At 38.9% G+C, this 11040-nt stretch overlaps 1 protein-coding gene and 1 long non-coding RNA gene across 10 annotated transcripts in view; one reads left to right on the plus strand and one right to left on the minus strand.

Annotated features, from left to right (window-relative positions):
• LOC124001571 (homeobox protein Meis2-like) overlaps window positions 1-4400 on the minus strand; it is a 114548-nt gene extending 110148 nt beyond the window's left edge. Inside the window, exons 1-5 of one of the 9 annotated variants that reach the window (XM_046308472.1) lie at window positions 4088-4393; window positions 2781-3234; window positions 1999-2228; window positions 1078-1219; window positions 656-706 (exon numbers count right to left, since the gene is read on the minus strand). In XM_046308472.1, coding sequence (XP_046164428.1) covers window positions 656-706; window positions 1078-1219; window positions 1999-2228; window positions 2781-2792 — 435 coding nt within the window. In that variant the 5' untranslated portion in view covers window positions 2793-3234; window positions 4088-4393. Of the gene's footprint in view, window positions 1-655; window positions 707-1077; window positions 1220-1998; window positions 2229-2493; window positions 2709-2780; window positions 3949-4014 lie in introns of those variants that run through there. The other 8 variants (XM_046308471.1, XM_046308470.1, XM_046308477.1 and 5 more) reach the window with 8 other exon arrangements.
• LOC124001572 lies at window positions 4287-10249 on the plus strand. Its single transcript, XR_006832811.1, has 2 exons — window positions 4287-5009; window positions 5907-10249. It is a non-coding gene; the product is annotated as an uncharacterized LOC124001572 (long non-coding RNA).
• The last annotated feature ends 791 nt before the right edge of the window (window positions 10250-11040 follow it).

Raw genomic sequence — 11040 nt, forward strand, 5'->3', positions numbered from 1 at the left:
AAACAGGAATAAACAAGAATAAAAATCAACATTTTGGAGTCTTCAAATTATGAATGTATAATGGAATGGTAAGTATAAGGCATTGCTATTTTCACTTCATATAACAAAAACACACTCCTGCATTTTCTTGAAGTTTAGACAATGGGGTTCTCGAGCAAAGTTATGATTCCCACATTTGTCGTGGTGTGCGATACTGCATTCGCTATTCATTTAACATTTGAAAAGTAAAAATGTTAAGATGATCTAACAACTGAATTAGGCAAGACACATTTGGTCAACCGAGCCAATTGATCTGGGCTACATAGGCAGCGATTCCAACGGCAAACCCTGCTCCATTGCTCCCAAATAAGTGACCATGGCGCAGGATTCGCCCAGTGAGAGTCCCAGCGCTTTTTAGCCTAATCAGAGGCTTCCCTCACGGCCTCCTGTAGGCAGCGTAATGCTGTGCCACTCGAGACCCCTCAGAGCTTCCCCTTGTTCACTTCAAAGAAACCTATCTAACATCTGTGTTGTGCTTTTGCATCAAATCCTTACATGTTTACTTTGCGATGCTGAGAACACAAGAGCATGGTTTAAGTCAAAAACAAGCTAAGTAGAAGTAATAGTTAGACCAAAAAAGGGAATTCAAAAGCAAACGGTCGTGCATAGTGCTTACCAAATTGTCCAACTCTGGATTTGATGAAAATAAAGGTTTTTCTGCTCGGACCTAGAATAACACCAAAGATGTGGGGTTAATTCGACTACTTCTTACAGGCGTTGAATGCATTTAGTCATGAATCCATTCCAAAATATATATTGGACTTTAGTGCAATAATGTTGTATCATAAATAAAACACAATTCAAAGGTATATTATGTTTGCATTTCATGCTGTGTAGACATTAATGAGTCAATATTATCAGTGTTATTTGCGTTTTAACTTCGAAATTATATAACCTAACAAACACACTTTTAATGTTCAACTTTAACTTTAAAAATCCAAAAAGTGAAATGTGTAAAAAGTTAACAAGAAGATACGCGTGCCATGAGCACTTGGAAAATCCTATTAGGTGTTTAGAAAAAAATATATAAAAAGTGACCTGTTTGGCAAAGACTGCGATGTCCTCATTGAAGGAGTCGGAGGAGCAGACATCGCCGCCTGCTACCCCAGGCTCCCTCGGAGTGCACGTCGCCAGTTCGCACTTCTCAAAAACCAACGCGAGCAGCGGGAATAATGGGTGACTGCAAGAGGGGAAACAGAGCCTGAACACAACCTGGCAGCCAGCTCCTCCACACAGGCTTAACACAAGCTAATCACACGGCGACACAGCAAGTTAAAGTTGTGCGTAAAACTAAAGATCCCAAGGAGTGTAAATAGTGAAGAATTTGTCAGGAATCATTGAAACTACTATGCTTTCCAAGGTTTTGACTGAGATTACATTTGAAACGTATCTCCAAATGGTTTCATAAAGTAGATTACTTTGTAAACATTTTATGAATAAGCTATGTGCACATCAATGGCAAAAATGCATTGTTTACAAATGACATAATTTGTCTTATATTTTCCCAATGCATTTTACGCACGGACACTGACGCATTAGTGCTGACTATTATAATGTTTTGGCGATTATACCAAATATAAACTCGGACCTATCAACTTGTTTACAAGTAGCCATAACCATACGTTGCAGTGTGTGTTTATCCCCTTTTTACAATATGCCAATAAGATGCATCCTTCTATTTGAAACATGCTTAGTTTTAATTGTATACTATAATGGTTATCCATATTATTTTTTAAATGTAGGTTGTGATAATATCAGATGACTGATAAACATAGACCTCTAGGTTTTGACAATATTTTATTTTTTTAGCTAAACTACACTTCATTTTGTAAACTTGCCAATGCATATAGGCCTACGCTGGGTTAACTTTTGCAACAAGTAAAACGTCCATAAGTCAAAACACACTGAAAGCGTAAAAATAGATAAAAAAAATAAAGTATGTAATTATAGTCCACCTACCCATAGATTTGATCTTTATCCCTCTTTAAAACATCATTGACAGCGGAGCCCATGCTGTTGGGCATAACGCTGGGATGGGGTGCATGAGCACCGTAGTGCTGGCCATGGAGCGGTGGTCCATGGTTCAAGTGATGGACTTGGGGTAGCGGCCGTGGAGCATGCGGGTCTCCGTACATAGACGCCGGGACCCCGACTCCGTCCATCCCACCATAATGGGCCAGCTCATCGTACTGGAATAAAACAACAAGAAAGTCAGAGGATAGAAACTCACGCGTAACGTGGCCAAAATGTACATATAGGCTAGTTATCAGGTAACATGTTACTGAAGTCATAGTAGGCTATAGTCAAAGCGCTATAGTAAAACGAGGCTACTACACCAGCAATTGAAAAAAGTAAGCAAATCCTTGTGCCATTCCTGTTGCTTCGGCAGAAAAGGCAATCGCTATGGCTAAACTACCAAGTGAATACATTGATAAGGTTTGTATTTGTAATTACCAAAAACATTTTAATGTTCTGAATCCCCGAAGGTGGGTTACTTTGGCAAAACACCGAATTACTTAGGAGTCCCTTTAAAACTGCTCCACGAATGCTGCGGAGACCGTCGGTTAAGCAGAGGCTTTAACTCCGCTTGAAGAGTAAAGGTAGCCTACTGCAAAAATGTCAAATAAAACGGCTTAGATATGAACAATTTATAAATAAGCCGCCACTGACAAGAGGATAGCGATATGGAGGCCCTCCTAGAGTGGATTTGTATAGGTAAGTGTTGGAGATTTAAAACCTACCCTTTGCGCCATCAGGCTGCGCTCCAATAAACTCCTGGATGTGTCGTATATTTAATATCCCAGTCAGGTTAGAAAGTGATTTAGTGGTAAGATTCCTTTTTCAACCAACTTTGCGAATTCTCCTATTCTCCAATGTGGTAGAGTGCAAGCAGAAGCATCAGGATGAGTTTTGCAATTTTTCTTGTTTTCCTCTTTCCCCAAAAAATAAAAAAAATGGTCAAGCACCAAACTGAAGGTTACAATCGGCCCATCAACAACCTGCATGTAACTAAACTGTCGTGTCTCGTGGCTTTTTGCCACTCCAGCTGTCAATCAAAGCCAGGGGTTGTCAAGGTAATGAATGAATGATGGTTGGTGATGATGTTCAAGAGAGGATGAATCTTTTCAGCCCGTTTTCATCCAGCAAGTCCGCGTCCTCTTTATGCCTCCGGATTGCTATCTTGTTTTATTATTACTGTAAAAAGAAAAAGCAATAGAAATTAAGAGATTGCAATTCAGATCTTTCCTTCCCCCGTAGGTATTTCGTCTATCTCGCGGTCTGAGATGAGTGAGTGTCAGCGAGTGTTGGCAGGTTGGCTGCTAGCTTGCTTATAGAACAGAGTCAGTTTGCTGCGCTGATCGGCGGGAGAATGAAATGACGGAACCCGGAAGTAGCGGTGGCCATAGCCAGTCCTACAGCAGCTACAGAAAGAGAGGAGAGACCAAATCCTGTGATATGCAGAGTATGCACGAGGACGGCTTCAACTCCTCACGGGGGGAGCCAAACAACACAGATTCTACACTCCCAGGCAATTCCCTTCGCTGATAAGTGAGAGGCAAAAAAGTGAAGTAGCCTATTTGTGTTACTCTGCTCTGCTTTTAGATCCGAAGCAGCGTTTTCCTATACATGCCAACGCGGACCTATAGCGCTGTATAATAAGAGTAGGAAATGCCCGAGCAAAGGCGCACGACTAACTTGTTCTAGTTTCACTATTGCAAATAGTCTGAAAGAAATACGCGTGGCACCCCGTACTGTTCACGAGTCAAAAAAAGTCATCATAAATATGATAAATAATGAACAGTAAGTAGCCTATTGTTCACACATCACCACTCATACTTATTGTTTTCACTCAAAAATATTCTAAACTAAGAATCCGTCACGCAATCAAAACATGATCTCTAGTCAAATCATCTATAATGACACTGTAAAGATACCTGATTCGTTTTGAGTTTAATTTATGAGCATGACGCTTACTTGTTAACGCTTACTTGTTATCTTGTGTTGTGGTTATAGCCGGTGTGCCTAGTATGAAATATCTCGGTAATACCTTTTAATCGTACTGCTAATTATGAACGGGGCTGTTTAGCAAATTAAACGATATGGCGCACCCCTTCTCAGTCCAGAATGAACTTTTCCAAAAAGAAAAAGCTTTTGTAGAGAAAGTAATTTTGTATGTTTCTCTCGTCCAATCCCCTCTCTAGACAGAAATCCGTGCCTTACCTCAGAGTAGTCAATTATCAAAGCTCCCCAAGATCATCAATCATGTCTTGAGTTTGAAGTTTAGAGGAGGAGCAACGCTCCGGCCATCGATTGCGCTGAGGCTATAGCCCTTTTTCCCTGAGCCCAAGCTTTTTTACGCACAAAACCGAAACAGGCCATCTATCCCTTTTAATATTTAGCTCCATCAATGATAATATACACTTTTGCGCAGATGGCATAATCGTTATATTGATATGTTTTCACATAAATTGATACATTTATGGCTCGGTGACATTTTTGGTGGTTGTCGAAATTAACCATTCATAGGTTGGATGAGCTAGTGGGTTGGATTCAGCTGTTAAGGTCAATATACTCCCAACAAACAAACGCGCCATATGGTTGCTTGGGATGACAATAGAAATAGCAATTGAAAAATATTTTTAAAATGAAGGACTGTGACAACAATTATGTTTGTTGGCATAAGGGGGTGGGAAGCCCTACAAGAAAAAGTAGGACTGCAGGGTTGACGAACGGCTGTGTGGACAGTTCAACGTGCAATAGCCCGAGAAGGAACTACAGTGTTATGCGCAGAGCGGCATGCATCGTCTCCAAATACCTCTGACCGATGTTACATTCCGTGAACAGAACCAGCGGCTGGATGCGTGAGCTTTTGAAGACATGGGTTTTTGATATTAGCCCGACTGCTTATAATGATATCGTGCACTATGACCTGTACATTAACCCTAGCGTTTTTCTTCCGGACAAACATGGTAAGTGAATCATATTATGTCCTTTGTTGTGTCTCGTAAAACGGAAGGTTCTCCAACAGTGCAGTTGTGGAAAGTCAGACTAAGTAGCTGATATGATTAGGCCTATTCTGTGAATGTAGAAAATGATTCAGTCGCATTAGAGCCATCCAATCCCCCAAAATGTAAGTAACATTTTTAAACGTTGGATAATTAAAATGTGGCACATTTTTACGTTATACGGTCAAAATCGTATACACTGTTTTTTTTAAACAAATATTTTATCTTATATATATATTGGCCTAAAGACGGGGGATGTACACATTCGAAGAGCTTGTGAAACATGAGGTGGTGATATATCAAATAGCCTTTTCTTCCCAAATGCACCTCAACCTTTTGAACATTCAAAAGTTGTATATTTTATCTAATGTGTATAACACAATATGTTAAATGTTTATGAAGTTTATCTGAGGTATTTCACTTATAGTTCTTGGTACAAACTAAGTACATGCTGTTCATTACAATGCAATTCAATGGTGAATCCAAAATATAGCCTCTATCAGCATTCAAATCTAACATAAATCTGAATCCTGTTAGTGAGACATTATATTTTAGTTATGGCAATAAATACACTTTTATACACTCTACATCCTCGTTCTGGATATTGTATTTCAATCTTAATACTTAATAGTCTTAATATAATTCTAATTAATATTTAATAATACTATTAAATTAGCCTTATAAAACCTAGAACATAGCCTAGATTAAATGGAGGATACCTAAAACATGTTCTCATGGTTTTGGAAACATGCAAGTGTTTGCAAACCAAGACCTTTCAAGTGTCCCATATCATGCCCAAGTTTCCATTATGTTTAGCACTACATTTTCAATAAGTGGATTTCCCATTGTGTGACTTTTCAGGTTGAGGACTCATATGGATAAGGATACATATGAACAAAATCTGTGTTCAAGTAGAAGTGCATCTCCGTCAACATGCGGATCCGTCTCTTCTGCAGAAGATGGCATTAACAGGCGGTAAAATTTCATCTGGTGGTGTCAAATTGAGGTCAGTTTAGGGTTAAAGCTCTCGGTGTCCGTGTGGGACATGGCCAGCTGCGTTTGGATTCATTAGGGGACAGCGGATCCATTTCAAGGAAAACACTACTGAGACAATCACGAGGCTAAAGATCCACTCGGTGTCACATCCTAAAAGTGCACCCACTGTAAAAGAACTAACCCCCAAACTCCCATTTCAAAACAGACACCAATATCTCTACTTTGCCATGGCTTCCTCTAAAGTAGCCTGGTAGCCTATATGTTGCTAAATATGGAGAAATGTTTTGTTGATTTAATTCCTTCAAAAAGGTCACTGATACGAATCGGGATTTAAATCCTCTTAGTGACCTTAAATACTTCTTTAGAAACAATCGCTGCTTAACCACAGGAACAAATAACATCGGCCTAATCTTGTTTGTTACTTTGTTCTGAGTTGGCCCGCCTTAGACTATTTGAGATTATGCTAATAGGAAAAGCTAATGTTGGCTATAGAAAGCCCACAGATAAGAGTAGATCATAGACTTTTCTGAAGGGGACAGAAAACCAACACTTTCAGTAACCTAAAGGTCAATACAAAGATAATTCTGAATTGCGTTCAGGTATATTTAATTTATGGTTATTTTCTGAAGTTTTATAGTAGGCTTTTGTTCAATTGATGTTCAGACAATATCAATACTCGAATGTATATGTTAAAATCTAGTGATTAACTAACTATTCATTTATATAGGTTTGTTTATCTCAGTGTTTACATAATCTACAGTGAAGTTTTTTTTGTTTATACGTAGCCCTGTCAATGTTTTCCTCATGCAACACATACGGCATTACCTCACCAGGCTGAACTCTTTCTGACCCCACGTGAAATGTGACTAGGGTCCCAGAAAGTGGAATTGAGCAACTCAAATGCTTGTCAAAGTTTCGCGACTAACTGTAAATTCTTCAGTTCCTAAACCGTATTTCCCCTCTATCGATTCTCAGATTCTGGTGTCTGAGGAGGGTGAGAGAGAGGGGGTGGGGTGGGGAGCTACACAAAATGTAACTGTGGCGTTCTCCCTTGAAAATCCTTGGGATCTGTCTCAAAGACACTTAGCATGCCTAATGCGTAAAATATGCATTCCTCTAGCGACATCTGGCGGATTGAACAAACGCCAAACGTTGAATCGCGGCACTATTAATAAATTAAGAAAGAAATAGGTAATCTTTAGGAAAAATCTAATTTGCGTGACAACGAAAAATATGCATTATAAATTGTGATCATAATGAATTCATTATTATGTGAACCATATTTTTTAAAAGTGCAATTGAATATATTTTACAGTGGAAAATAGGCCTATTTTTAAAATATTTTGTGAGGAGAGAATGGATTCGAATGCCTATTTTATCAATATATCAAGCATAATTTGTATCCCAACAAACAATTTTTTTCTGAGTGAAATGTGAATCACGCAGGGTGCTGTGTAATATCAAAATAACGGTAACCAAAATTGTACTATTCGTCCAAAGATTAGGAGTACATAGAAAAACCCAGTGAGGCAGTTGGGACCATCATTAGTTATGGTTTCTGGCTCAATTAATGTAAAGGAATTTACTGGTACACAGGCCATTCATCCCAATTACTCAAAGGTGTTTTTCTGTACATGAAAGCTCCTGCGAAATAGATAACTGGTGTAATTAAAAATGACACATGAAGCTCGGTATATTATATTCTTGTTATTATTATTATTTGTCTGTTATTATTATTGTTACAATCCGTTAATGTAGGCCTAATATTTGACAGTGCTGTTAATTAAAATTAATATCAAAATCACAAGCAATCAGCTTCAATCTAATTATAAATCATAAAAATATGTCTGATATATTTGGACATATAAACACGTTTGAATTAATGTCATATTTCGTGAAATAAAGATATTTTAGAATGTCTCAGCAATCTATTATTTATTCCCGGTCGATATCGTCCAAATAGATGAATGTTGCCTCACTCTATTATTTCCATGATGATATAATAGAATCCCCCCAAGGTCAATAGAAATTTGGCTATGTTTAAGGTCAATATAAATTTGTTAATGTTTTGTCATACTGTTTTGAATTCTCCGAAACGAATTTCAAAACCAACCACAATTTAGCAAAAAGACACGTAGGTTTTCTTGCAAGAACATGCTATCATGCTTTTTCCATAGTTGTCTGGATCATTACCGAGAGCTGAAGGAACATCCCTCCCGACGTAGCACGGTTTCAGTTTGGCGAGATTAGTGACCGTGACGAGGACTACGGTCATATGCATCAAATGCTGCTGAGGGGCTTGTATTGTGTGTTTATCGCGAAACACTGGGTGTGCAAGAGTAGCCTAACTATAGCCTAATCATTTGTCCTTGTCCCCTTCGTATCGAACTGTCTGAGCAAATATAAGAAATGTGCAGCTAGACTATCATTTTACCGTGCACTTTGGGGGGCAGCTATGCATTTTTATTTTGGGATTGAGGAGGTGGACACGTAAAGGGCCCATCTCGCCACATTACGACATGTAATAGAGAGAAGTTTAAGTGGAGCCCGAGAAACCGAGAAGTTAATAGCGCTGACCCTCTCGCGGTGCCTCTGTCGCTCATCATTTCTCAGACTTAAGGGGCTTAAAGAGGCAGTAGGCTATGGGCCCACCTTTATTACATATCAAACGCTCTCTTCCTTATCTACATAATAGGAAATACATGCATCGTTGCGTGTTATGCGGATTTGGAAATAGAAACATGTCCAATAAAGTCGCCCTCCCTCGCTGATCAAAGGGGAACATGACTTTAGGCACCAAAGAAACTACCCCGTCCATTTAAACCGTTATTAAATTGTATTAATTCCCCTCTCCACTTTAAACTTAACATAAATTCCACCCTTGAGTTGTTTGTCCAGTACAGAGGGGAACAATTTAAGTGTTACATTTTCATGGTTGCATCATGCCCCGGAATTGAATTCAATTGGACAGAATAATCAAGAACGCAAATAGAATGTGTTCGGTTGCCCTCTGGACAATTGGAGATGTTTTTATGCCAGCCTTGATGGCAGACGTGTGTGTCAAGATTCATAATCAGGCATGCAGCTTTAAACCTTGGAATGTCTGTCAGACACACATCCAACTAAACAGATAACCATATCTTATCTTAACGCAAGCTTCTGACACTGCACGAAAACACCACTATGTATCTAAAGCTACTTGCAGACCTACAAATTGTCTTCAAATGTGAGAATAGGCCATCCACGTAATGCACCCTTTGCGTAACAAGTAAATGGTTAGCAAAGTTTTCTTCTTGAAATTGTTCAATGATATTTTATATATATGCTTGTTACGAGTTATAGCCTTCAGAAATGCTTTATTGTCTTTTACTTGGTTGAAAAGTCACTACTTTCAATATAATACAACACTAATAATTATCGTATTTTTTACAGGAACATGTTGTGAAAGTGACATACTGTAGGCTACTTTCAGGTGGCTCTGTCTTCATGTGCGTGGTAATATTTTTGAACTCGCCAAATTGTCTTATCAAAAGGCAGCTGAATATAGCCCCCCTATGTGTATATACATTTGAACAATTATGGACATGTTATGGGACGTTTGCTTAGTGGGAAATAAGAACAGTTAAATAAGAGGGACTTTTCATTTGGATAAATGTGTATGTTCAGCTGTCATATACTAGCCTATTGCCCTGCTACTTTGTGAAATTCGTGAGTTGCTTTATGTTGTACAATAGGAGTGTAGTTGAACTGGAAAAGGGGCAGGAGGGGTTGTTTCCACCAGGGTGGGGAGTTCCAGTCATATAGGTTACAGCTGCATTACATTTAATCTAGGTCGGCTAAAGTGAAACACTGACTAGAGATGAAAGTCAAATGATGAGAAACACTAGTCTGTTGTTCTACAAACACTATTGAATAGGCTTTCATAACAAATATGAACATTTAATACATTTAGTCAACTAAAAACAAATCTGTAATAATGTTCTTGGGTAATGTTAAATGCTAAATCTCCAGTTGAGCCACCTGTGCAATCATTGTTTACTCTCCCATGTGTGTAAACTTCAAGTGCCCTACATGCTGATAAATACGTGTGGTATGGCAGGCTCAAAAGTCAAGTGTTGCTTGTGAAGATTCTGAGGTATCTTTGTGTATATTTGTATCTGTCCTTAAAGTTTTGATCCAATTAATAAATGAGTGTGTTTTATTATTGATGATATGGTGTTGTGGTGTGATAACATTGAATCTATTCTTTATTGCATTCTAGATTGTTCTGTAGTTTATTTGAATTTCACGTAAGCCGGATGTAGACTTACAGATTCTACAGAGAAGCACGGCGTTGTTAGAATTTTGATTAAAGGTATAATTTTGGAATAAAACCAATTGAAACAAACTATTGACTGTACTGCTCACCCAATGACAACCTGCAGTGATTAAAACACTTATTAAGAAATTCAAGAGGCTTCATGATGTAACTAGTGAAAGGTCACATACGAATCCAAGAGTTTGGTCTCTCAGTCTCTAACCACTCTGAATGCAGTGAGCGTCCTGTGTATTTCAGATGATGTGCGGTTCCCAGGTGACATTTCCGTTGGAGACCCTCACTGACTGACCTCGGATACTCACCACACAACACAGGCCCCCTAGATTACAATCACCGGCTGGCGTACATCTGAAAATACACACCAACTGACCGGTCTCAGTTAACCTAACTCACACACTCAGCCGTGACATCTCAGCCGATTGTTAGAGAGAAAGAAAACAAATGAAAGATGCAAGTTAACAAATGCAGATGGCATGGTTGTTCCTGTTTTGTTTTCTTCCTGCTCCTTTCTGTTTATGTGTCGTCCGTCCGTCCGTCCCCCCCCCCCTCTCGACACCCCCCTCGGATCTGCAGGAGTTCACACGATCAAGCAATGTACCCAGGTAATTACCGCACATTGTCAAATAAAGCGACCACTGATTCAAATGAGGAGTGAAATATCAAAGAGCAGCGTTGCCTTTG

The sequence above is a fragment of the Oncorhynchus gorbuscha genome, linkage group LG17, assembly GCF_021184085.1.
Source record: "Oncorhynchus gorbuscha isolate QuinsamMale2020 ecotype Even-year linkage group LG17, OgorEven_v1.0, whole genome shotgun sequence".
Lineage (NCBI taxonomy): Eukaryota > Metazoa > Chordata > Actinopteri > Salmoniformes > Salmonidae > Oncorhynchus > Oncorhynchus gorbuscha.